This window comes from Lucilia cuprina, chromosome 4 (assembly GCF_022045245.1).
Source record: "Lucilia cuprina isolate Lc7/37 chromosome 4, ASM2204524v1, whole genome shotgun sequence".
Classification (NCBI taxonomy): Eukaryota; Metazoa; Arthropoda; class Insecta; order Diptera; family Calliphoridae; genus Lucilia; species Lucilia cuprina.
Window position 1 is genome coordinate 95,014,620 of NC_060952.1, and position 13,952 is coordinate 95,028,571.

Sequence of the window (13,952 nt, forward strand, 5' to 3'; positions counted from 1 at the left end):
GAAAATTTGTGAAAAATTTTCCAACAAAAAAAAAAGTCGACTAATAGGTGAACAGAATCGTGTAGCAAGTAAATTCTCTTGAAGGATTTTCTTTAAATGCTTATAACTCGAAAAGTAAAACCCGGATTGAAATGCAATTTTTTGCATCTGATAGATTTTGATTTTGGCTATCTTATGGTATTAATATTTACCGCCCCTTGCCACGCCTACTTTATGAAATTCAATAAACAAAGTTAATGACTGATATTTAAGTAAAAAAACTAGTTGAAAATGATAATTTTGGAATACAATAGAAAGTAGAATTCTATACGTTTCTTATGATACCAATTTCTTTCGAATCGGTGTGAATTTCAAAGAGATATTTATATTTGAAACAGCAGCTTTATATGTCCCATATTAGGGGAAGTAAATGTTGTACAACGATTTAATTAAACGACCATAACTCGAAAAATATCGCATAGATTTAAATGAAACTTTTTGCAAACGATTGAGTAAAAATGTATCTACACAATGTTGTTTAAATTTACTTTCGTATGCCACGCCCTTTTTCTTAGATTCAAAGAAAACTTTATGTTCTTTAATTTCTGGGCTATATATTGCTAACCAAGGTTGTTGTTTATATTAATGATAACTAGAATTTAATAGCTTTTGAATGACAACGATATCGTCGAAAACCAATTGTTAATTATGAAGAAATTTGCAATTGAACTAACGGCTTTTGAGTTCAACTCCCACTTTGGAAATGTTTTACACATGTCTTTAAATGCCTATAAAACGAGAATTATAGCTCGGATTGGAATGAAATTTTTTGCATTCACTAGATTTTAAATTCATCTTTCAGTTGATATCAATAATTAGCGCTCTTTGCCACGCCTACTTTAAGAAATTTTATAAAAAATGTTTGTTGGTGTAAATTGTGTAGTAATAATTAACGGACATGAGTATTTTGGAATATGAATTAAACTAAAATTCCATAGCTTTCCAATGACACCAATATCATTGAAATCGATTAAAAACTTATGGAGTAAATCTTTATTGAACTAACAACGCTTGAGTTCTACGCCCACTTTGAATATGTTTCAAACTTTTCTTTCAACTCTTATAACTTGAGAACTATAGTTTGAATTTAAATGCAGTATTTGGACATGTTGTAGATTTTTAATTTGTTTATTTAGTAGTAAATAGAATTAACGACTTTTGCCACGCCCACTTTGTGAAATTTTATAAAGAAAGTTTAAAATAGTAATGGTTTTAAAGAAAACTAACTGAGCTGATAATTTTGGAACAAAATGAAAAGTAGAATTCAAAATCTTGTAAACGATGTCAAACTGATCTTAAAAGTTGCTTAATTATTCAATTTAAAGTAAAAGTTTTAAAGCATTCTTATAGGAACTGTATGTTAAAGCAATATTTTACTTAAATTGGAAGGATTAGAAGGAATATTTCAGAAATCTGCAGCGATCTAGTAAAAAAGGTAGAGCTATGCCAATCATATTTTAATCTTAACACCCATGAAAAGGGCAACCTTACCCTTCTATGAAAAGAAAGAGATTTAACAAACAAATGTTAAGTTGCAAATCATGTTTTAATGTTTTTACCTGTTAACACTTTTCTCTTTAAATTTTACAAAAAAAAAAAAAAATGCAAAAGAAAAATACACAATAAAAACAATGGAAAAACCAGCAGCAACAGCAATAATAAGTTTAGTGTTAAGATCACAATACAAATCATCAGTTAAAGTTAAAATCAACATTTTTCTTTACAATAATTGTAACATTTCTAATATCGACTTCATTTGAGAAAAAAAAACTCAAATGAAAACATTGTAAACAACAATATAACATCTACTAAAGTGAAAAATTTCTTTGTTGTATATGATTTTTGTTTAACATCCGGTATCTGGTGGCAACTGAAAGTGGTTTTTCCGGTATAACATTTATTTATGAATTTATTTATTTTTTAACATCATTACGTGAAAATTATTGCTTCAAAGAAAAGTAAAAGCGTTTTTGTAAGTTTTTCTTTTATTTTGCGTTGATTTTACACACAACAACAACAACAATTCGGCATCTTGTTCACTGACATTGAATTTATTTTTATTTTTCAATGACAACCAGTTGCTGTGGGAATCAGTTGTTAGATTGTAGTATATTGAATCACTTGCATATTATTGGAATCACACAGAAGTTGTTGGCATTCCAAGCTGTAAGGACGTTTTTTTGCAAGTTTTTGTTGAACACTTTTTTAAAAGGAATCGGTTTAAAGTGTTTTAAAAGAAAGGGAATAGATTGAAATAAAAGTAATTTTGGGGAAAAGTGTTGTGATTTTTTTTAAAACGTATAAAAACATGATAAAATATCGGAAAAAAAAAAAGTTCGAGAAGGAAAAGTTTTAAACTTTAACTTTGAATAATAAAGCTGCAGAGTGGTTACTATTGTGGCGCCATCAAAGGAATAGTTAAAAGGGATTCACGAGACTTTAAACACATATTTAAACTTCTGCCTCACTCGATGCAGTAGTTCCTTTGTATCGATCGATTACGATAGACAGATAGATATGTAGATAGATATGTAGATAGATATGTAGATAGATAGATAGATAGATAGATAGATAGATAGATAGATAGATAGATAGATAGATAGATAGATAGATAGATAGATAGATAGATAGATAGATAGATAGATAGATAGATAGATAGATAGATAGATAGATAGATAGATAGATAGATAGATAGATAGATAGATAGATAGATAGATAGATAGATAGATAGATAGATAGATAAATAGATAAATAGATAAATAGATAGATAGATAGATAGATAGATAGATAGATAGATAGATAGATAGATAGATAGATAGATAGAAAGATAGATAGATTGATTGATTGAAATTTGCAGTGAAAAGGAAACATTTTTCGTTGCTAAATCTGGTTTTCAATAAAAAGTGGAGGTTTCAGTGAGTAGTCCAGGTTTTGAAATAAAAGTCGAGATTTCGATAAATGTCAAGGAAACTACAAAACGTTAATCAGTTCATTTTCGATGAAGTAACAAGTTTTTCGTGAATTTCGATAAACAAACATAGATAAAACGTTTAATTTTCAGTAAATTTTCGAATTTTCGATAAAAAGTAGTGTCCTCGATGAAAAGTCTAGTTTTTGATGACATGATGAGAAGTTGAATTTCAAGAATAAGTGGCAAATGTGATGAAGAGGAAGTGAAAATGAAAGGATAATAGAGAATTCAAGAAGCAGCATTAATTTCTATGAATGTAAAGAGTCTATATTTCAGTTAAGAGTTGAGTTTTCGATAAAAAGTTGAGTTTTCGTCACTCTTGTAGTAGAAATTAAGATTTTGATGTCGAATTTCTTCGAATGGTCTACTTTTTGTTATGAATTTAATTCATTCAATCGTAGCTAAAAGCGATAGACGATTTCGAAAATATAAACCAATATTATTGTACAAAGAAAGTGACAAAGCATTAGTACCAACAAAAGAAAAACTTCAAATCGCAAAAAGTTTTCAGAAAATGAGCTTTAAAACTTAATAATAGTCCCAGTTTCAATATTAACATTCAAGAATCATATTTCTAGAATTAATTATTTAAGGACTAAATATCAACATTTTACTGTGGAACATTTTGAAACAATAACCTTTTATAAAATAGATACAAATTTGATAAAAAAAATAGGGCCTTGAGGATGCAATTTTTTAATCTCTACAAAGAAAATACTTGAAATTATAAAAAAAAATATTTTTAATTTTTAATTTATCATTTCAGAATATGAAATTATCTTACATGCGTTTCATTATCCTTATACTATTGATTCGTAAGTTAAAATAGAGATCTAACTTTAGATGAGACAACTAAACTGTTTCTCATTAAGATTTGCATTGCTACTCTTTTCATTGATTATTTTAAATTTCTCTTTAGAATCTTCTACTTTGGCTCGCAAAGTTAAAAGAAAAGGTCATTATGTGTTAACACATCCACATCCTCCCTCACCGCCCAGCACCCCGGCTCCCGAGCCACCATATCACTTTGAAGAAGTACATTTAGATGAATTTCACCCGCAAAACTTTGGCAATGAACGTTTTGGCCAACAGGAAGCCTTCGAACCACATGATCATTATGGTCAACAAACTATAATTAGTGGCACTTATCTTATAGACAATGGTTTACGTAGTTTAGCCAAAGGATCTGCTGATCAAGCCAATTCTGCGGTGGCCTCACAAAATGCTGCTGGCAAACAGGCAGCTTATGTGGCGAAAAATTCATTGGCTCAGGCTGCAACACAAGCAGCCGGTACTGCTGTAGCCGTTCTTAAAGGTAAAGAAGTTCTATTACAACGTTTAGAAGAACAAAATGTTGAGGCACACAAGATCATGCAAGGTGAACTGCAGCAACTGCAACAAGCTAAACGTTCAGCTAAAGCAGCACAATTTGCTGCACAACAAGCCCTCAATCATGTATCCATTTTAACGGCAGCTCTTAATAATGCCCAATCAGCTTCAGAGTTAGCACAAAAATCTGCGTCAGAAGCAGCCGCCGAATTGGCCTCACAAATCGATATGGTTGCACAAGCTAAAACAAAATTGGAACAAATCGATACACAATTGTATGCGGCGCGCTTAGATTATGAGGAAACAAAAGATGCGGCAGAAAAAGCAACACTATCAGCACAAGAGGCACAACTCAATGCTAACGATGCTGCATTGCATGCGAATGTTGAATTACAAAATGAATCACATGGTGGCGATGTATCGTCTATACATGTGCATTTGCCACCAGACGTTAACAATGATGATAATCATAATCATCATCATTATCATCATGAGGAACATTCAATTGTTAAGAGACGTTTTAAAAATAGTAATGAGAAGGTTAAAAAGCCATAAGTTTTTTTCTGTAACGTTTTGATGTTTATTTACCAATTCAATAAACGTTGTATTTTTGAAGATTTTTTTTTAATTTTTTCTTAAAATTATGTAAGAAATTTTTTTGTGCATTTTAAAACTCTTTTGTATTTTAGCGTTAACTAAGGATGAGTAAATTGTTTGTTAATTTATTAAATAAAATTTGTATGAAAAAAACATGTCACGTTTATCTGTTTTTCTTTTTTTTTGGCAATTATCAGTGTTTGTCTTTCTGCTTCATTGTCTCCTTGTTTCCCATCATAACTATTGTCGTGTTATGACTTCTATATTATAATAGAAATCATTTACACGATTTATTAACTTTCAAACCAATTAATGTTAAAAATCACATCAAATAAACTTTGAACTTGAGTTAATCTTAAGTTTGTTGACTTTTTCGAATTTTACAATAAATCACAACTATTTACAGTTTAAATTTACAACACATTTATAAAATATATTATAAAACTTCAAAGAAAAACGCCAAAAATTTAATAATAATAAATAAATTATAAAATAAAATGTAAAAGAAATAAACAGCTTCCTCTTCCCTTCACGCTTTTTAAATGATTGTAAAAAGTTAAAATTTCATACCGATCTTGTAAATTTACATCTCCTCTAAATGATTAAAAGACGCAATGAAACTTATTGATAAAACGGCTGACGTGATAGACGTTGTTGACGCTTACGTCTTTGTTCCAACAACTGTTGACGTTGCTGAGGTGTTAGAAAGCGTTTTGCCAACTGACGTCGAGCTCTTTCAGCATTGGCTTTAGCCTCTTGAGCAGCACAAGCGGCTTTATAGGCCGCTTTTTTGGTACTGGCAAAATCAGCTCTTGCACTATTCAATTGACGCAACAACTGATCAACACGATATTTTGCCGCTTCCATTAGTTGATTTTTTTCCACCAACTCCTGTTGAGCTCCAGCGGCGGCCTGTTCGGAATTGCCCACATTTGATTGGGCCATTTGTACGGCAGATGTTAGAGTTTTCAGTTGAGCTTGAGCCTGTTGAGCTGCCTGCACAGCAGCTTGTACATTCTGTTGAGCATTTTCCAAAGATGAAGATTGCTCTTGTACCACAGCCTCTGCTTCATGTACCTCCTGTTCAAGTTGTTCTACAATCTGTTGTTTACCCGCCAAAGCCGCCTCGGCTGCTTTAGCTGCCTGCATAGCTTTTTCGGCTAATTGCATTTTAACTTGTCGCGAAGCAGCCTGTCCTGCCTCCTGTTGAGCATCGGAAGCAGCTTTAGCTTCTTGTGCTGCTTTCTGGGCAATATTTGTTGCCTTTTGTTTTGAATTGCCTTTCGTTACATCGGCATTACAATTGGCTTCACCCTCATTACAATTATTATCGCCAGCACTATTTGTAGCTCCTCCTACTCCTGCATCATCAGCTAAAGCAAAGTCGCCATAGAGAGAAGGTATTGTACGTTTTACATGTTTCTATAAATTTGAGATTTATTTTAGATGTTATTATAATGGAATATTAGAAAGTTTACCAGATTTGTGCTATATCCTTGAGTATTTAATATTAATATATTTAGTTGATAAATTATTAAAAATATAATCAGTTTCATTTTGTTTTTAAGGCGAAGAAATTACGAATGTTTTTAAAATGTTTAATTAATATATTTGACAGCTAAACATAAATGTATTTCAAAGGAAAATTTTAATCAGGGTTCTCTAATTGAATTCAACAATTGCAGATGTGTAATTAAAAATTAATTAATTTGATCACATACATACCTATATCGATTATATGGAGCAGTTTTATAAGGTACTCAGCGCAATCTTTTACCCAATAAATAGGCAAGTATAATGGAGAAAAGTGTAAGTTGTTACTTTTTGGGGTGAATAACTACTTATTTTTGTTCGACGATGTCCAAAAAATAACTGGTTACAAATCTCATTACCCGATTTTTCCAGATTTAAAACTAGTTTAAAAGTTATTTTTGATGTTTGGTAGTCTATTCCATTAAAAAGTAATTTGAATATTCATTACCAAAATTTTAATATATTTTACTGAGTAGTTGCCCAAAATTAGTTCAAATTTAGTTTAGGTCAGTTCCAGTTCAGTTTTAGTTTAGATCTAGTTCAGCTCTGATTCAGTTGTAGTTCAATTCTAATTCAGTTCTAGTTTAGTTCTAGTTCAGTTGTAGTTCAGTTGTAGTTCAGTTCTAGTTCAGTTCTAGTTCAGTTCTAGTTCAGTTCTAGTTCAGTTCTAGTTCAGTTCTAGTTCAGTTCTAGTTCAGTTCTAGTTCAGTTCTAGTTCAGTTCTAGTTCAGTTCTAGTTCAGTTCTAGTTCAGTTCTAGTTCAGTTCTAGTTCAGTTCTAGTTCAGTTCTAGTTTAGTTCTAGTTCAGTTCTAGTCCAGTTCTAGTTCAAGTTCAGTTTTAGTTCTGTTTTAGTTCTGTTTTAGTTTTGTTCTCGTTCTGTAATCGTTCTGTTCTAGTCTATTCTATAGTCTATTCTACAGTTCTATAATTGATTGAAATATTTTAAAATAAACACATTTAAATATGATCTTAAACTACATTTACCTTTTGATAACTGCACATTAATACTTTGCTGGATTTAAATAAAACTTGTTTTTTAATGGAAACTTTAGCACTTATAAATTTTTTAATTAAATATTAACACATTAAGTTTAACACGTTGATTTTATTGTAACGAAATCTTTCTTCATAAAATAAGGAAGTTAAATAAAGCAAAACATTAACTCCCCTAAATATTTAAATGAAGATTAATTTAAATGCTTTGAAATGTTAATGAAAACACTTAAGTAAAATTTTATTTTTTTTAATTCTTTTTATTGTTGTTGTTGGTTTTTATTACATTTATATAAGTTAAATTTTAAAATTTTCTTTAATAATTTGTTTTTTTTTTTTTAATTTATTGGTATAATAATAATAATGTTTGTTTTTTTTTTCAATAATTTTTAATTGTTTATACGAATATGTCAAAAACTTTATACAATTTAGTTAAATAAAAATATGATTTTATTTTATTTTTTTTTAATATTAATTTTATATATAAATGATTTTTAATTTTTAATATTTTACTTACAAATTAAAAATAATACCAAATTTTAAATAATAATTAATAAAATAAAAACAGTTTAAAGTTTTTGTTTTTTTTTTAAATAAATTAATGTTTAAACATAATATAAAAAAAATAGACAAGAAGGACAAAATATATAGATTAATTATTAATTTTTTTCTTTTTGTTTTATGTTTTTTTTTTTTAAGACGTTAGTAAAATATATATAAATTTTTCTTTAGGGAATAAAAAATTTGAAATTAAAAAAAAATTCCTTTGAGAAAATAAAGTATTGAAGTTGGTTAAAAATTATTATGTAATGTTTTGTTGTTAGTTTTAGTATAAGAGTTTTAACCAAAATTTCTTAATAAAAATTAAATATAAAATATAAAATATAAAATATAATATATAAAATAATAATAATATTAGTTAATATTTATTAAGTTTATAAAAATAATTATTATGGTTGTTTATATACAAGCAAAGTTTTAAGTTATGTTTTTGTTTTTATTTATTTTTTTGTTTTTAAACCCCTGTAAAAATTCTTTTTTTTTTTACTTAAAATTTTAAAAATAAAATTTGACAAATTTAAAAATTAAAAAATTTATAACATTTTAAAATATATAAATATAATTATAATAATAAATGTTAAATGTTTTGTTTTTTATAAATTTAATTATAATAAAATAAAAGTGTAAGCGGTTTCTTTATAATTTGCACTTTTTTTGATTTTTTTTACTTTCTTCTTAATTTTCAGTTATTTTATTTATTTTTTAGTTTTAAGAATAAAATTATTATAATAATATAATTGAAAACATTTTACATATTTGTTGTTGTTATTGTTTTTTTTTTTAATAATTTTTTGTTATTTCTTTATATATTTAAAGTTAGTTTCTTTTTAAACTTATATTTTTAAACATAAAATATTTAAACTTAATAACAATTATTTATTTTTTTAGTTTTATTTTATTTATTTTTTTTTTTTTTGTAATAATCATAAATATTATAGTTTTTGTTATTGTTGTGGTTTTAAAGAGATTTATTTGTTTTTATTTCTAATCTATATGTTTTTTATTTATTTTCTTTAATAAGCTAAAAATGTTTAAGTTTTAAAGTTTAACATAATTAATAAAAAAAATGATTTATTGTTGTTATATTCTCATAATATAATGAATACTGTTTTTTTTTAAAGAATTACTTAATAAAACTTTTCATTTTTATCATAATATCATCACGTTTAAATGGGAAAAAGGGAAAACTTATTAATTAATTCAAAAATTTTTTGGAAAAGGAAATTTTTTTAAAATTAAAAAAAAAACAAAAATATTTCTAAACAAATAAAAATTTAGCTAAATCTTTATATTCAAAAAAAATCACATAAATCGAATTTTCGAACTTAAATAAGAATTTTCGTACATAGAATTTTTCATCGCAAAAGAGAAAATTTTCCAACGAGCAATAATTTATTATAAATTTTCATAATATTTATTATAAATTTAATGCAGTTTTTCAAACATTATTTACATTTTTTCAAAAATTTTTATATTTTTTCAAAAATTTTTATATTTTTTCAAAAATTTTTAAATTTTTTCAAAAATTTAATATTTTTTTAAAAAAATTTATATTTTTTCAAAAATTTTTTATATTTTTTCAAAAAATTTATATTTTTTAAAAAAATTTTATATTTTTTCAAAAATTTTTATATTTTTTCAAAAATTTAATATTTCTTTCAAAAATTTAATATTTTTTCAAAAATTTTATACTTTTTTTAAAAAATTTTATATTTTTTCAAAATTTTTTCTAAAAAATGTATTTTTCTTTTCAAAAAATTTACTCAAAACCATTAAAATTCCAAAAAATAAACAAATTTAAAAAAAAAATTCCTAATTTTTTTTTAATTTCAAAATTAAGTTCGAATTTTCGAATATGAAACTTTTCACTATCAAATGAACAATTTTATGGAGTTTTCACTTAAAATTCTATTTTAGACAATTTTAAGCAAAATTTTTTAACTGAAAACCACAAAATTTTCAAATTCGTAAATAAGTTCGAATTTTCGAACATGGAATTTTTTCACTACCAAATGGATAATTTAAAGATTTCTATTTCAGTTAAGTTTAAGCAATATTTTTACAGAAAAACACAAAATTTTCAAATTCGAAATTAAGTTCGAATTTTCGAGCATGGAATTTTTCAGGCCCAAATGGATAATTTAATGTAATTTTCTGTTACATTTATATTTCAGATAATTTTAAGCTAAATTTTCACTAAAAATCACAACATTTTCAAATTCGAAATTAACTTCGAATTTTCGAATATGGAATTTTGCGCTTCTAAATAAATAATTTAAAGTAGTTTTCCATTACATTTCTATTTTAGACAATTTTAAGCAAAATTTTTAACTGAAAATCACAAAACTTTCAAATTTGAAAATAAGTTCGAATTTTCGAACATGGAAGTTTTCACTACCAAAGGTATAAATTTAAGTAGTTTTCCGTAAGATTTCTATTTCAGTTAATTTAAGGTTAAATTTTTACAAAAAATCACAAAATTTTCAAATTCGAAATTAAGTTCGAATTTTCGAACATGGAATTTTTCACTACCAAATGGATAATTTAATGTATTTTTCAGTTAGATTTCTATCTTAGTTAATTTTAATCAAATTTTTAACAAAAATCGCAAAATTTTCAAAATTCGAAGTTAAGTTCGAATTTTTGAACATGAAATTTTTCACTACCAAATGGATAATTTAATATAGTTTTCAGTTACATTTCTATTTTAGATAATTTTTAGCAAAACTTTTAAGGAAAATCTTCAAATTTTCAATTTCGAAATTAACTTCGAATTTTCGAACATGAAATTTTTCACTACCAAACGGACAATTTAAAGTAGTTTTCCGTAAGATTTCTATTTCAGTTAAGTTTAAGCAATATTTTTACAGAAAAACACAAAATTTTAAAATTCGAAAAGAAGTTCGAATTTTCGAACATGAAATTTTCTACTTTAAAATAAATAATTTAATCTAGTTATTAGTTAGATTTCTATTTTAGACAAATTTAAGCAAAATTTTTTACTAAAAAACACAAAATTTTACAAATTTTGAAATAAAGTTCGAATTTTGAATTTTTCAATTTTCAAATTTGAAAAAAATGTTTGAATTATTAAAAATTAAATTTGTTGCAAGAATAAAAAACTCCAAACTGTTTAAAATTATTGTACAGGTTTCAATCTCAAATCCGAACTCAAGTTCAAAAATTAGAAACATTTAAAAACATGATTTTAGTTTAAAAAAAAAAAACAAAAAAGTAATTCAAAACTATATAAATTTAACTGAAGTTTGTTAAAAATTACAATAAAATTTTGAGAAAATTTAAGAATTTTTGAATTTTTAAACATTAATTGAACACTAAAGACAGCACTAGAATGGACAAGAACAAAACTGGAACTAAAATTCATTTTTTTTCTCTACACATGCACAAACTTTTGAAAACAATCTCTTAACTATTAATTATACAAAAATTTTTAAACATTAATCAATAATTTACAAATCTACTCAAGACAATAATTAATAAATACCTTTATAGACAATTTCTGAATATGTACAATTATACTTTTGCTTCTCCTTTTCCAAAATATTTTTGATTTAATTAACATTTGTAGTGGCAAATTATTTAAAAAAATAGATTTAAATATTCGTTGATATATTTCTTGTAATTTGTTTGTTTTTTTTTTAGTTTGTTTGTTTTGCTTTAGCTTCTTTTACTTAATATTTCTGTTTTTTTTCTTTTTCAAGTATTTGATTTAGTTTCTCTAGGGTTATTTTTCTCTTTTTATCAGAATTAAATTAATAAATGTTATATTCTTCTGTTTGTTTTTGCTGCTATTGTTGTTGTTATAAGTATTTTTGTTGTTATAATAATAGTATATGTATATGTATATAATATTTTAAACTATGAGTATATTAATAATTACACAGACATAAAAATGTTTCGCTTCGAAATTATAAAAAAAATCACTTTTCTTTGAAAATCACTTTATGCTTTATCTTGTTTTTTTCATTTATGTTAAAACTTTACACCAAATACTCCCATACATTGCTTACTTTTTCTTTTTTCTTTCTTCTTCTTCTTCTCAATTTAAGTACTTACGGCATCTTTTTTGGCTACACGAACAGGGTATTTTCTCATCTTCAAATGGAAATTTATAATCATAAGTCAATTCTTCACCTTGGACAATGCGTCGTAAAGCGAAAATGATTATATGTTTATGGCCCAATATGTCAACAACTTTGGAATAGCAATTGGGCTGTAATTGTAAGAAAAGTATCATAAGAATGTGAGCTGTTAAAGAATTTAGGTTTCCAACTTACCTCACAAGAATGATTTATAAATCTAGCTGCATTACCACGCATTGTTGCATCCACCACTAAATGATCATCGATTTTAAACATGTAACATCCAATGCCACGACTATTATAATAACGTTCACGTTGATCTGTCAATGTGGAACGTATCAATTCACCAGCATATTCAATAACCATTTCACCTAGAAAGAAAGTATATTTAACACGTATTTTAAAATTTTTAAACTAGAACTGAACTAGAACTGAACTATAACTGGACTAGAACTCAATTAGAACTGAACTAGAACTGAACTAGAACTGAACTAGAACTGAACTAGAACTGAACTAGAACTGAACTAGAACTCAACTAGAACTCAACTAGAACTGAACTAGAACTGAACTATAACTGAACTAGAACTGAACTAGAACTAAACTAGAACTGAACTAGAACTGAACTAGAACTGAACTAGAACTGAACTAGAACTGAACTAGAACTGAACTAGAACTGAACTAGAACTGAACTAGAACTGAACTAGAACTGAACTAGAACTGAACTAGAACTGAACTAGAACTGAACTAGAACTGAACTAGAACTGAACTAGAACTGAACTAGAACTGAACTAGAACTGAACTAGAACTGAACTAGAACTGAACTAGAACTGAACTAGAACTGAACTAGAACTGAACTAGAACTGAACTAGAACTGAACTAGAACTGAACTAGAACTGAACTAGAACTGAACTAGAACTGAACTAGAACTGAACTAGAACTGAACTAGAACTGAACTAGAACTGAACTAGAACTGAACTAGAACTGAACTAGAACTGAACTAGAACTGAACTAGAACTGAACTAGAACTGAACTAGAACTGAACTAGAACTGAACTAGAACTGAACTAGAACTGAACTAGAACTGAACTAGAACTGAACTAGAACTGAACTAGAACTGAACTAGAACTGAACTAGAACTGAACTAGAACTGAACTAGAACTGAACTAGAACTGAACTAGAACTGAACTAGAACTGAACTAGAACTGAACTAGAACTGAACTAGAACTGAACTAGAACTGAACTAGAACTGAACTAGAACTGAACTAGAACTGAACTAGAACTGAACTAGAACTGAACTAGAACTGAACTAGAACTGAACTAGAACTGAACTAGAACTGAACTAGAACTGAACTAGAACTGAACTAGAACTGAACTAGAACTGAACTAGAACTGAACTAGAACTGAACTAGAACTGAACTAGAACTGAACTAGAACTGAACTAGAACTGAACTAGAACTGAACTAGAACTGAACTAGAACTGAACTAGAACTGAACTAGAACTGAACTAGAACTGAACTAGAACTGAACTAGAACTGAACTAGAACTGAACTAGAACTGAACTAGAACTGAACTAGAACTGAACTGGAACTGAACTAGAACTGAACTAGAACTGAACTAGAACTGAACTAGAACTGGACTAGAACTGAACTAGAACTGAGTTTTTTTAAATAACTCACCAGCTTCAATATCCTTTGTACAATATAAACCACGACCGTGGATATGAGACCTGAATACACCCACATAATCTTTATAAGTTTCTTTTAAAGTGCGATATTTCATTGCCATGGGTAAATTACTGCCCGTACCACGTCTGAGAAAAGAAAAAA

General features: G+C 26.8%; 3 protein-coding genes across 4 annotated transcripts in view; 1 reads left to right on the forward strand and 2 right to left on the reverse strand.

The window, feature by feature from the left end:
• The first annotated feature begins 1,995 nt into the window (after positions 1-1,995).
• LOC111676520 (ell-associated factor Eaf) lies at positions 1,996-5,091 on the forward strand. The gene is made up of 3 exons (XM_023437480.2): positions 1,996-2,011; positions 3,777-3,825; positions 3,930-5,091. Exons 2-3 carry the CDS (start codon positions 3,780-3,782, stop codon positions 4,892-4,894), a joined length of 1,011 nt encoding a protein of 336 aa, XP_023293248.2. The 5' UTR covers positions 1,996-2,011; positions 3,777-3,779; the 3' UTR covers positions 4,895-5,091.
• A 251-nt stretch (positions 5,092-5,342) lies between these two features.
• Positions 5,343-6,628, reverse strand: LOC111676519. Its single transcript, XM_046949845.1, has 2 exons — positions 6,415-6,628; positions 5,343-6,358 (listed from the first exon to the last, which is right to left on the reverse strand). Exons 1-2 carry the CDS (start codon positions 6,490-6,492, stop codon positions 5,558-5,560), a joined length of 879 nt encoding a protein of 292 aa, XP_046805801.1. The 5' UTR covers positions 6,493-6,628; the 3' UTR covers positions 5,343-5,557.
• A 5,251-nt stretch (positions 6,629-11,879) lies between these two features.
• Positions 11,880-13,952, reverse strand: part of LOC111676545 (histone-lysine N-methyltransferase trithorax) — a 55,768-nt gene continuing 53,695 nt past the window's right edge. For both annotated transcript variants that reach the window (XM_046949166.1, XM_046949167.1), the window contains exons 8-10: positions 13,803-13,936; positions 12,323-12,498; positions 11,880-12,258 (exon numbers count right to left, since the gene is read on the reverse strand). In XM_046949166.1, the coding sequence (XP_046805122.1) occupies positions 12,085-12,258; positions 12,323-12,498; positions 13,803-13,936 (484 nt within the window). In that variant the 3' untranslated portion in view covers positions 11,880-12,084. The remainder of the gene's footprint in view (positions 12,259-12,322; positions 12,499-13,802; positions 13,937-13,952) is intronic.

Bases quoted from the DNA above. Each gene is read 5' to 3' on its own strand.
- LOC111676520 (XM_023437480.2), top strand. From the start codon at position 3,780: ATGAAATTATCTTACATGCGTTTCATTATCCTTATACTATTGATTC. The intron at 3,826-3,929 runs GTAAGTTAAAAT...ATTTCTCTTTAG, and splicing joins TATCCTTATACTATTGATTC to AATCTTCTACTTTGGCTCGC.
- LOC111676519 (XM_046949845.1), bottom strand. From the start codon at position 6,492: ATGAAACTGATTATATTTTTAATAATTTATCAACTAAATATATTAATA. The intron at 6,359-6,414 runs GTAAACTTTCTA...TCAAATTTATAG, and splicing joins AAGGATATAGCACAAATCTG to AAACATGTAAAACGTACAAT.